The sequence below is a fragment of the Aphidius gifuensis genome, linkage group LG5 (assembly GCF_014905175.1).
Source record: "Aphidius gifuensis isolate YNYX2018 linkage group LG5, ASM1490517v1, whole genome shotgun sequence".
NCBI classification, from domain to species: domain Eukaryota; kingdom Metazoa; phylum Arthropoda; class Insecta; order Hymenoptera; family Braconidae; genus Aphidius; species Aphidius gifuensis.
In genome coordinates this window covers 16,517,109-16,529,766 of record NC_057792.1, presented here as the reverse complement: position 1 = coordinate 16,529,766, position 12,658 = coordinate 16,517,109, and the positions used below count along the sequence as shown (strand labels likewise).

At 27.9% G+C, this 12,658-nt stretch overlaps 1 protein-coding gene across 1 annotated transcript; it reads right to left on the bottom strand.

Annotated features, from left to right (window-relative positions):
* Nucleotides 1–6,369: 6,369 nt before the first annotated feature.
* LOC122857929 (pro-resilin-like) lies at nt 6,370–12,365 on the bottom strand. Its single transcript, XM_044160478.1, has 7 exons — nt 12,297–12,365; nt 11,580–11,642; nt 10,098–10,126; nt 9,164–9,502; nt 8,827–9,079; nt 8,199–8,726; nt 6,370–8,096 (listed from the first exon to the last, which is right to left on the bottom strand). The coding sequence occupies exons 2-7, from the start codon at nt 11,602–11,604 to the stop codon at nt 6,628–6,630; spliced, it is 2,643 nt and encodes an 880-aa protein (XP_044016413.1). The 5' UTR covers nt 11,605–11,642; nt 12,297–12,365; the 3' UTR covers nt 6,370–6,627.
* Between the last annotated feature and the right edge of the window lie 293 nt (nt 12,366–12,658).

Sequence of the window (12,658 nt, the reverse complement as noted above, 5' to 3'; positions counted from 1 at the left end):
TTGTTTTTTTAAATCAAAGATAAATGGTGATCGAGTCGAGGAAAATATACACAAGTTCAGTCGGGATTTCGCAAGCTCTTTTGAAAGTAGAGTGTTCAAAGAAGCTCCCTCGGAAATATTTAAAAAATATAACCAATTTTTAAATTTTATGAATAGATACGTCAATGAAACTATTGAAAATCATCAATTGATAATTATCAATAGAACTAATTTTCATTTGGAAAAAGTATATTGCTTCACAGATGTATTTAATCTCACCCAAAATTATCACGAAAATATAACAAAAGATATTAAAAATTCAAATGGTTATTTCCAACGTTCCCTCATTGACATTAACAATGTATAAATATTTATTTACATAATCAATAATTGTTCACAAGAAAGCTCATTACAATGCTATTAATTAAATTTTTATTTTCATTATAGAATGAACAAATTCTTCGAAAAGAATTTGACACAATTATCGAATCATGTTACCACAAAAATACCGATAATTCTGAATTAAATATTTGCAATATCAGTAAGCTCAACGAGACAGTATCAAAAATTGAAAATAATTACGATACAAAAATAAAATTAATCAATGAAATCTCGATGGAAAAAAAAAAATTACAAATTAGTAGATTATTGTTCGAATTATTCTTGAATGATGCTAAAAATTTTTTAAACACTTGCATTAATGAAGAGTCTCAGTTATCATATAAATTAAAAATGAATAATCGTACTACGGAAATTCGTGATGTTGTTAAAAATATTGAGGCAGTTAATTTGTCAGATTACAATCAATTAAAAGATGATGCATTATATTTAATCAAAGCAAATTACGAGTATTATAAATCAATAATTCGTTCAAGTAATGACAAAAGAAATAGAGTAAATAATTGTTATGAATATTACAAGCAAAAATTATCCCACCTTGAAGAAAAAGCTGAGATTGATATTAGAAATATTCACAGGGAATTCATTTCAACCCTGACAAATAAACAACTCTTCAATGAAATGGTAAAAAATTTATAAATTTAATTTAACTAATTAATAATTTGTAAATCATTTTTTTTTAATAGCATCAACGAATGGCTTTATCAAAGGATATTTTCAGTAACACCAATGAGACACTGACCCCTAAAAATTTAGTCGAGCAAGTATTTAAAATTTATGATTACGAAAAATTTAAATCAAATATTCTCGATATGAGATTAATAATATTTAAAAAACGTATAAATGATGAAGTTATAAATATTTTTAATACTCGAGTTATTGAGTCATTAAAATTTTACGATTTATGTCGTTCAATATATTGAGATGGACATTAAATAAAAACAAAAAAAAAAATATAATAAAATGTATATTAACATCTAGATTAAAAATAACAATGTAATATTTTAATTAATAAAAAAAATAAAAAATAAAAAATACATTTATCTGGCTATTAAAATTTATGTGGTTTAATATTTCTTTGATAATAATTTGTAATTTTATTGCTCGACGAGACGAGTGATTCATTGAACTTTATAACATTGGTATTATTTAAAAAAAACAATAATATATTATTGTTGTTTTTTTTTATTTTTTTATCAACTGGTATTTTCTGTCTACAGTGTTGAGCGAGATCGTAATACTGCCACCCATAGAATTTATAGAAAGAGGGATTCTTCTAATGCGTCACGTAATACGATATCTGACTCTTATACACGGTGCAATATACTATCGCGTACCTGATAAATTCAATTACATTTTTACCAATATATATTTATATATATGAATCTCTGTGAATGTCTCATCTTCACTTTTTATTTTTTTTTCATATATACTGTGAATTCAATGCTCCTGATAAAATCGATCCAGTTTTATCTTTCTCGTATTTTTTTTTCTTTTCCTTTTTACATATATACTTTGTGGTAAATTATTATTATTATTATTTTACAATATCGATGGCTTTTATTTATTTATATAAATATATAATTCAATGCGCAAGGATGATCAGCTTTGTGTAAGTTGAATGTAAATTTAAACAAGAATCACGACTGATGCATATAGAGAAAGTTTTCAATGAAAAAAAAAAAAAGAAACATTTCTTTTTTAATTTATTTTATAAACACATAAAAATAATAAAATGTTCTTCAATATCATTATTAAATGATAAAAATTTATTAATAAATAAATTTTGTTTTTACTAATGATTAATTTGAAAAGAAATTATTTCCTTTTGTTGATTTTCTTTTACAATAAATATTTAAAATAAAAAAAAATTAATAATATTTCATTTATTATTATAAATATTTTATAAATAAAATAATTAAGATATAATTTATTTTTTTTTTATTTATTTAATATTGTTTGATATTAATTTTTTAATTTATTTGTAATTTGACCTTTTGTTGTATTAGTCACGTTGAGGATGTTATTTATTGGTCAATTATAATGGTCGAGGTCGTCCGATGACATTAGTAAATCATAATAGATATAATAAAATTAAAAACAATAAAAAAACAATCTCATTTAAAGTCTGATAGATGTATAACATTGTTGAAAATTAGTTGAGTATAAAAAAATAAAAATTCAATATGTAAATTAACAATTGCTATTTGAATTTGGAGATATAAAAATTTACGACATTTGTGTAAGCTGCAAGCTCTAATCTAATTTTATATAATATTGATATGTGACTCGTATATTTCATATAATAATGTAATAATAGTATTAAAATCTTACCACATTGTAATAAGATAATCCAAGTTGATTAGTATATGGCTTTCAATGAAAACCAATAGCTTAGATTAGAACATGCATTGTCGAATATTCACAGCTTTTATCAAGCCCATTTTACATAGATACCATTTATCTGAATATTCATGAGAACTATCCAGAGAACCACAAGCTTGTATTTCGTAGTTGTAATTGTCTAGTTTGCTATATCTTGTTCTAAATGTGAAAGGATCTTCTTTACTTGTTAAATTGGCTATATTTTTTTTTTTTTTCATCCATTCTCTTTACTTTTCTAAACTCATAACTTTTTTTATGTACGAAGAATTGTTTTTTAAATATTGAAATGTTTGAGGTAGTGCATTCAACCAACCGTATTCAAAAAAAAGTCTAAAAAGTCTTTTTGTAAACGTAGAAATGAATTTAAAATTTGTTAATTTTTTTCTACTTGCCATCACGGTGTTTACCGTGTGGAATGTCCGCAGGTAATGACACATATCGCGGACCGTGATGGCAAAATAATAAATATAAAAATTCAAAATTCGTTCTTGCTTTTAAAAATAAACTTTTTCTCCTGATTTTTTTTTCAATTAGTCAATTAATATGTCAACTTATTAATGTCCTTAATTTTGATAATTAAATATTTAGATTAACAAAGAAAAATTAATAATTAAAATAAAAAAAGTTTATTTGTAAATATAATTTTTTTGGTTGTTATTTTTTATTAATTATTAATGAAATTTATCTCAAAAATAAATTGGTATTTTGAAGAATCCAATGCAAAAAAAATCATACGAAAAAGTTTATTTTTAAACATGAGAACAAATTTTTAATTTATAATTTCTATTTCCTGCCATCACGGTCTGTGAAATGTATAATGCCCGCGGGTAATAGCACATAGCACGGGCCGATGTGCAAAAGAAAAAAAAAACTACAAATTAAAAATTCAATCCTGCATTTAAAAATAGATTTTTTCGTGTAATTGTTTTTGCATTATGTCAATTAAAATACGTACTTATTTATGCAATAAACTAAAATAACTAACCTTGAATAATAACAATAAATAATCAATAATTATTGACAATAAATTTATGCACTCTTATGCAATTTATTAACAATAATGTCTTTACTTTCATGTGAAAATTTATGAAAGCGAAAGTCAAAGGCAAAGATAAAAGATTATAACTGTATAAATTTTATTATTTTCCAGTGTCAATATTAATTTATTTATTTATCAACTGCATAAATAAAATAACTGCACTAAAATGCACAAAAATGCACAAAAATTATTTCAAATAAATTTATCTCAACCTTGAAAAAATAATTCATCAAAAAATCTTACAACACATAAAATAAATCAACAAGAAACCTAAATTTTTTTTCTCATTTATAAAATAATAATTTATTCAATAAATAAAAAAATCAAACAAGTTAAAAAAATTGTTATTTGTTAAGTCAATAAATCATGTTTTAAAAAGGCAAAAATTTCAGTAAATTTTCTTTATATATTTTTATAATTCAAGACAATTATGGTGATAAATCTAAACAGCATGTTTATATTTTGATACATCTGTGTACATCAAGGTATACTTGTTTCATCCTATGACCGCAATTCTCTATTTTTTTTTAATAATATTTATCCACAAGATCTTTAGAGTGGTTCTTCAAAAATTCAACAGTGGTCCGCATGCAATATGTACAGTAGAAAACGTCATTGGTACATTAAAATATACATACACAATTATATTTATAATTACAATTGTTCTCACGTATAATAATAATGAAAATAATTCTTTATTGTAACGCGTCAGAGACTCAAGATAATCACATGTCACAAGAGGTGAAGTTAGCTTTTACAAAAGAGCGAGATAAACGGGTAGCTCTTAATCCTAGAGAGTTTCCGTTCTCTTCTTCCGTTTTTTTTTTTTTTTAAATTTTTTTTAAACTCACTTAAAAATTTACTAACAAAAATTTTATAAATGACTGGACTTGAATAATTGTTATTCTGACAGATAGTGTTTTATTTTAAGCCGATTATCCATGTAAAAATAATAAAATTAATTTAAATTAATTCTTGTTTTAAATTTATATAATGTCAGATTGTTTTGTCTTATCTATTGTTGTTGTAAATTTTAATAATCATTACATGTTCTGACAATAGTATTAGGATATAAGGTCAACTTTTATAGACAACATGATTTTAAATATATTTTTTTACATGTATTAAACAATGATAATTATTAGCTTGGTAAAGATCATTGTGAACTTTCGATGATCTATACTTCATACATTTGTCAGTTGAAGAAGAAAATTAATGAAAAAAAAAAAGTTTATTATTATGGTTTTTTAAGTACGCAGCTATTATGAGTTCATCAATATGGATTTTATGCACTTTTGAGGTTTGCAATAGCCGCAGAAATCCAATAAGACCTTACACGTTGAAGTAATTATGGTCTTGGCAAGGCCGCATTTGAATGACAGAAGCGTTGTGGAAAACCAATATTCTATTTAGCATAGAATATACACTTCATGTAAATTTAAAATTTAAGTATACAATTTAAATTATATATATATTTTTTAAATGTCGAAAAAATCTATTTGGTATTAAAATTATTTTAAAAACAACAACAATAATATATATTTAAAATAAATTATAAATTGGTGAAGTTAATAACTCAGCTCATCCATCTGAAATAATTTTTTCTCTGCAATTTTTTTAACAAAAATTATAATTTACAAGGTCATAAGGTTACATGCGTTGAATAATATTATCACTTTATATATACATGTATTTTTTTTTCCTTCCAAATTAATAAAATGTCTTAATTTTATTTAAAAAAAAAAAAAGATAAATTATTGATTAAACAATCAAGAATATTTTATTTATTTTAAATTACATATCATAAAAAAAAATCAGCAAAAAACAAAAAAAGGATTCATTAAGTTTTAGTATATAATATTAAAATCTTTTTGTAAATTTAATTGTATTTAAATTAATATATATATAAAGAAAGAAAAAAAAAAATTATAATGAGTTATTACGGTAATAAGAAAAAAAAGGGAGTTGCTGAAATGATAAAAAGATTTATAGATATGAGGATTATAAAATAAACAAAATAAAAAAAAATAAAGGAAGATAAATACATTGGTAATAAACAGAGGTATTTGCAAAGATGTCTTTCATATTTTTATTTCACATATAAAATATACATAATGGCATCCCACGAAGGTGTCTTAAAACCATTGTTAAAAAAATTAAAAAAATTAAAAAAAAAAAAATTCATAATTTTTTTTTTTTTTATATAAAATATTAATTACTATAATTATTATTATAATTATTATTATTAATATTATTATTATTACGTCATGCCTACATATTGCCTAACTGTATATGAATATTTTGTTGAGCGGGAATCAGTTGCATATATCGCGATTTTCAAAGTGACGTCTGCCGAGTGAGATTATAGTCTTACTTGGTTTATGCTATTTAACTTTCACCTTTGAATATAAATAATGCAAACTCATTGATACTTTTAAATGAAACCCGATGTTGTTATTCTAGAGATGATTTTAATAAAAGGCTAATAAATAAATATGTCGTATAAAAAAATAATACTTGATTGATAAACAATAACGACAATATTTATATTGTAAAACAAAATAAAATTTGTCGATTGTTATTATCATTTTTCATATGAAAAAATGTTTATAAAAATAAAAAATTAATTCTGTAATTCTCTAGATTGTGATTATTAAAATTTAATACAGTTAGGCTGTATCACTTGGCTTATATATATATATAATTTTAAATCAAGTAAAAAAAATTTTTATTTACACTCAAAGATTAAATACCAACAACGTTTTGTTGTTTAAGTATTTGTGGCAGGTTTTCGTCAGCAATAAATTCAATGATGGCTTATTTATTTAGCCTGCACGTGGAGGCAAATATCCACGGTTTGGTTTTGATGGACCAAGTGGTGGGAATGGAATATCTGTTGATGATGGTGTTTCATCTGGATAACCTGGAGCGGATGGCGTTGTTCCAGGTGAAAATGTTGGAGTTGATGGTCGTCTATTTGGATAACCTTGATCTCCTGAACCTGGATAATTATTAGGATTTTGTTGGGGTGTACTTGGTCTTCTTCCTGGTCCACGAGTTGGTGATTGAGGTCCTTGAGCTGTTGGGAAATTTGGTGAATTTTCAGGACCTTGAGGATAACCAGGTGCTGGTGATGGAGCTAAATATTCTGGTCCACCAGGTCGTTTACCTCCGTTAGGTCTTAAAGGACTTTGTCCATTATAATTTGGTCCTGATGGTCCTTGTGGTCCTTGTCCATCATAACTTGGTCCTGAAGGACCTTGTGGTCCTTGTCCATCATAACTTGGTCCCGAAGGACCTTGTGGTCCTTTTCCATTAAAGGTTGGTCCTGAAGGACCTTGTGGTCCTTGTCCATTGAAGGTTGGTCCTGAAGGACCCTGTGGTCCTTGCCCATTGAAGGTTGGTCCTGATGGTCCTTGTGGTCCTTGTCCATTAAAAGTTGGACCTGATGGTCCTTGTGGTCCTTGTCCATTAAAGGTTGGACCTGATGGTCCTTGTGGTCCTTGTCCATTAAAGGTTGGACCTGATGGTCCTTGTGGTCCTTGTCCATTGAAGGTTGGACCTGATGGTCCCTGTTGTCCAGATCCCATGATTGAATAGTCATATAAATTTTCATTTAAATAAAAAAGACTTGCTGCTGAATTACAATCAAACTGATTCCACCATACACAAACAAAGTATTGTTGATGAAAGATTGTACCATTGGGACAGAGAAAATCGTAAGTTTTATTGTTGGCACATATGTGAAATACTTGACATTGAGTTTCAATATCAGCATAGTATCCGGGGAATTGTTGAGCATCACATCGGAAACTAGTTTCGGGTACTTCAGATAATATTGGATAGTCACGACCAGGTTCACCGGGAATTGCTGAATAATCACCATCATCATAAGAGCCATCATCATTATCTTGTTCTCCTGGAAAACCACCAGATGGGCCTTTTCCTCCACTTGGAAAACCACCTGATGGTCCTTGTCCTCCACTTGGAAATCCACCTGATGGCCCTTGTCCTCCAGTTGGAAATCCATCTGATGGCCCTTGTCCACCATTTGGAAAACCACCGGATGGCCCTTGTCCGCCAGTTGGAAAACCACCAGATGGCCCTTGTCCACCAGTTGGAAAACCACCGGATGGCCCTTGTCCACCAGTTGGAAAACCACCGGATGGCCCTTGTCCGCCAGTTGGAAAACCACCGGATGGTCCTTGTCCGCCGTTTGGAAATCCACCTGATGGCTTTTGTCCTCCATTTGGAAATCCACTTGTTGGCCCTTGTCCGCCAGTTGGAATTCCATCTAAAAACAAACAAAAAATTAACAACTCTATTGCTTTAAAAATATGAATAATACAAAAAAAAAAAAAATTAAGACATTAATTTTAGGTATTTATTTTATTACCTGGTTGCCCACTTGGATATCCCTCTGAAGGTCCTTGATTATTTCCTGGGCGTCCACTTGGATATCCATTTGATGGGCCTTGGTTAGAGCCTGGCCGTCCACTTGGGTATCCCTCTGAAGGTCCTTGATTATTTCCTGGTTGTCCACTTGGATATCCACCGGTTGATGGTCCTTGATTATTTCCTGGTTGTCCACTTGGATATCCACCGGATGATGGTCTTTGATTATTTCCTGGACGTCCACTTGGATATCCACTTGATGTACCTTGATCAGAGCCTGGTTGTCTACCAGGATAACCAGTTGATGGGCCTTGATTATTTCCTGGACGTCCGCTTGGATATCCATTTGATGGGCCTTGGTTAGAGCCTGGCCGTCCACTTGGATATCCCTCTGAAGGTCCTTGATTATTTCCTGGCTGATTGCTTGGATATCCACCGGTTGATGGGCCTTGGTTATTTCCTGGTCGTCCACTTGGATAACCACTGGATGGAGTTTGATCATTTTCTGATTGTCCACCTGGGTATCCACCTTTAAATAAATTGAAAAAAAGTTCAATTATGTCTATAAATAATAATAAAACTATTTAAAAATAAAAATAAAATAATAATACACAAAAGTAATTATTAACCTTGGGTTGTTGGACGTGCATTGCCATTAGGTCTTTGACCTCCGGGACGTCCACTGGGATAACCATTTTGTCCACCCGTTGGAAAACCACCCGGTCGTCCTCTTGGACCTGTGGGTGTTGCTGCTGGTAATCCCCCAGCTGGATAATCATCAGTCGTGCTTACAGGATATCCATTATTGGGTTTTGGGGAAGTGGCTGGCCCACCTGGGATTAAATTTTTATCTGGAACTGGATAATTATAACCATCTTCTCCCTGTAAAAAAATTATTACTCATAAAAGTTTTAAATTAAATTAAATTTTTTGTTTTAAACTTATATAAATTATCAAATTTTATACCAGAGATTGTTGAGTTGTTGGTTGATTTGATCCAGGATAACTACCAGGTTGTTGAGTTGGTCGTTTTGTACCACCAGATGGTCGATTGTTTGGTCTTGGCAGACTGCCTGGTCGTTGAGCTGGTCCTTGATTACCAGTTGGATAGCCTCCTGGTTGTTGATTTGAACCAGGATAATCATTTGGTCGTTGAGCTGGTCCTTGTGGTCCAGTTGCAGGAGGATAGCCTTCTGAAGGCTCTTCATTTTGTCCAGGGAAATTGTCTGTTCCAGGTTTTGGTGATGTTGATGTTCCAGTAGGAAATGAGGGATTTGGAACTGGATACTGGTATCCATCTTGTGCCTAGTAAAATAAAAAATTACAATGACAACATTTATCGATAAACAAGCTTCACAAATTAAATACATAAAAAAAAAAATAAATAAATGATCTCAAATAGCTCTAGGCAACACGCAAAAAGCTTCAATTCTTGTTCACAAACTCATGCTGGCTGTCTGGTGTCTGTCTTTTTTTTTTAATAGCCACCCTCTCGTTGTTTTATTGATTACATCACATGATTCAGCAAACTGATCACACGATTCATATACCCCCCAACAAAGTTGTGCAAGTGAAAATACAATTTTTTTTTTTTCCTACAAACCAGGAAGAACTTATTTGTTTCACGTGAAATTCTTTGTCATCTTATATATTGGATTTTAAGTAATCGTGGCATGTTTTTAAACACGATATAAAATCTTTTGTCTCTTGATATACATTGTACACAAGTTCTCCAGCAAACAACATCACGAATTCAATTAATTGAGTCGCTCGAGGTAAAATAGATATCCTCTATTTATTTATACATATATATTTTTTAAATTGTCAGTGTGTATTTTACAAAACTTTTTAAAATCAATTAACTAAAAAAAATATTTTTAAATTGATTATTTTAACTTACCAATGATCCACGAGTGATGGCCAGCAAGGCTGTAAAATAATCATAAAATAAAATTGATATTTGTGTTGAATAAATTTATTGAATAATAAAAATATTATGAGATATATTATCAGAGACTTAGTCATTATTAAATAATAGCAAGTTTATAATTTTAAAGATAAAAAAACGTAGTAATACCCGGATGATAATGGTGAGAAAAGTCATTTGAAATTTTACAATGTTAATTAGTTAACGGGATGTTATGTCATGAAAATTTTTTTCAAACTATTTCGTTCAGAAAATTAACAAACTTAGTGAACGAATCTACACATTGTGATGTGACGATTAAATTTTTCTCTCACTGACATAATTTAATATATAACATCAACATGTTGATCCTTCTTCAAGTTTCTTTTATCTGAATTTTCTCATCTATATTGTTCAAGGTGTTAACTGAATCATGCAATTATATAAAATCTGGATAATTTATTTCTCGTATTTTCTTTCAAACAATTTTCTATTATTTTCAAATTAACAAATAAAATATTATTCATGCTCGAGTGCAAAATTGATAAAGCTTTACGCAATATCATTAATCAAAACAAAAATTTAAAAAAGCTTGCAAATAAATTACAGACAAGTTTTTTGAGGATGATAAAAATTTAGAATTAAATTTTTTTTGTTGCAAATTTATACACTTGACCTTTATGCCCATCATCACAAGTCCGTGAATACTACATGAAAAAATAAACAGCTTATTATACATGTAGCATTGTAACAATGATGTTTTTACTTTTTTTTTTTTTTTTCTTATTTTTAATATACCGAGAATTCTCTTTCTCTTATCTACAACCTATTTTAATTAGAGGATGTTACGAAAGTTTTGGCATATTCACCCGTACCCACTGCACATATATTTATATATCTATATATACAAACACCATAAACACAACTTGGTCGTTTCTCCCTTGTCGAAATTTTTGTTTTTGTCTTGAAATCAGATGCGGCATCTAACTCACGTGTATTTTAAACTTCCCCTTTACTGATACTTTAGTAATGTGCTCATTGTTATACACTATCTTGCAAAATATTGTCTCGTTGTGGTTTTTTTTTATTCATTTTTTATATTTTTAACTTATGAGAAAAGTTGAGAAAATAATTTACATGTAAATTCCTTAAATATAATTATACAATGATGTATGAAAATTATAAATAATGAAAAAAAAAAAACAAATTTAATTTGTTGAAAATGATTGGTGAGTTTATTCGATTGCAAAAATTAATTTGATAAATTTTTAAATAAAAATATACGCAATGAACAATGTCATTATTTAATAATTTGTTTGAAGAAATATTATAAATTATTAAAAATAATAATTAAAGTATATAGATATTATAAAAATAATAATTACAAAAAAAAATTACTATTTTTTTCTTTTTGCAATTATGATAATTATGTTATTTATGTGATCATAAAAAAAAAATTTTATAGAATTAACTGACCCATCAACAACAGCCACCTTGTCATCTTGATTGTTGGCACTTTTCTCGAGGTTAATAAAAATTCTGTAAACAATAAATGATTAAGAAAAAAAGTATAAGAATAATTGATGATTTTTTTCGTTTTTTTTTTTCTTCTAATGATATTTTCTTTGTTAACTTTAATCGGTTATTTGTTTATTTAAATTTTTTTTTCTTTGCCATTGACAGTGGAATTATTTACTAAACTTGTTTGTTTATTTTTATATATTTTTATAGAATAATAATAATAATAAATAATGTGGTTTGCCACGATAATGGAAAGTGCATTTCACGAATGTTATCCGAGAGTGAAAAGGTGTAATCAAACAATTCAATAATTCCTATATAGTTGTTTGATGTATCACGATGAAACTGATCAAGTGGATTGCACTTGATATACTTAAAAACATTGACATGTATAAAAACCGTAATTTAACTTGAATTTATATTTTTTTAAATTAAATAATTGTTTAATTTAAAATTAGCTTGTTTAATTAAAAAATAAAATTTAAATTCACATCTTTACACAAAACTAAATATTTAAAAAAAAAATATACAAATATAAATTATGAATAAATTATTAATCTAACAATTCACAATTAAATTTAAAAAAAAATAAAATAATTAAAGAAAAATTAAAGTAATTTTCATTTAAAAAAAAAAAAAAAAAAAAATTAAGAGAAATGCGGTGAAACTCACCAAAACTTTTCTCAACCAAATACACAACTTGATTGTTGGCAAGTCAGTTGTTGACTGATGTTGAAGGTGTTGCACTGACAATATATACCCCGACCAAAGCATCCCCAATTTTTGAAAATTTGTTAAATTATCTCCCACTCGAGGATTAATTCCATTGTCATGGGGATGGTTGATGCATTGATACTCTTGTCTTGCCCTTCCTTTTCCATTTTCAAATATGAAAAAAAAACCTAGCTAAATGTAAATGTATTGCCCCCTTGAAGATGCTGCTGCTGTTGTTGCTGTTGATGATGATGGTGATGATGATGATCACCATCATCATATTCATATTTATAAAAGAAAAAATAAAAAAAAAATGAAAT

What these genes read in the sequence shown, in the direction of transcription:
- LOC122857929 (XM_044160478.1), bottom strand. Translation starts at nt 11,604, where the DNA reads ATGACAAGGTGGCTGTTGTTGATGG. An exon ending in AAGGTGGCTGTTGTTGATGG is followed by an intron (nt 10,127 to 11,579) that starts GTCAGTTAATTC and finishes ATTATTTTACAG; the next exon opens with CCTTGCTGGCCATCACTCGT. An exon ending in CCATCACTCGTGGATCATTG is followed by an intron (nt 9,503 to 10,097) that starts GTAAGTTAAAAT and finishes TTATTTTACTAG; the next exon opens with GCACAAGATGGATACCAGTA.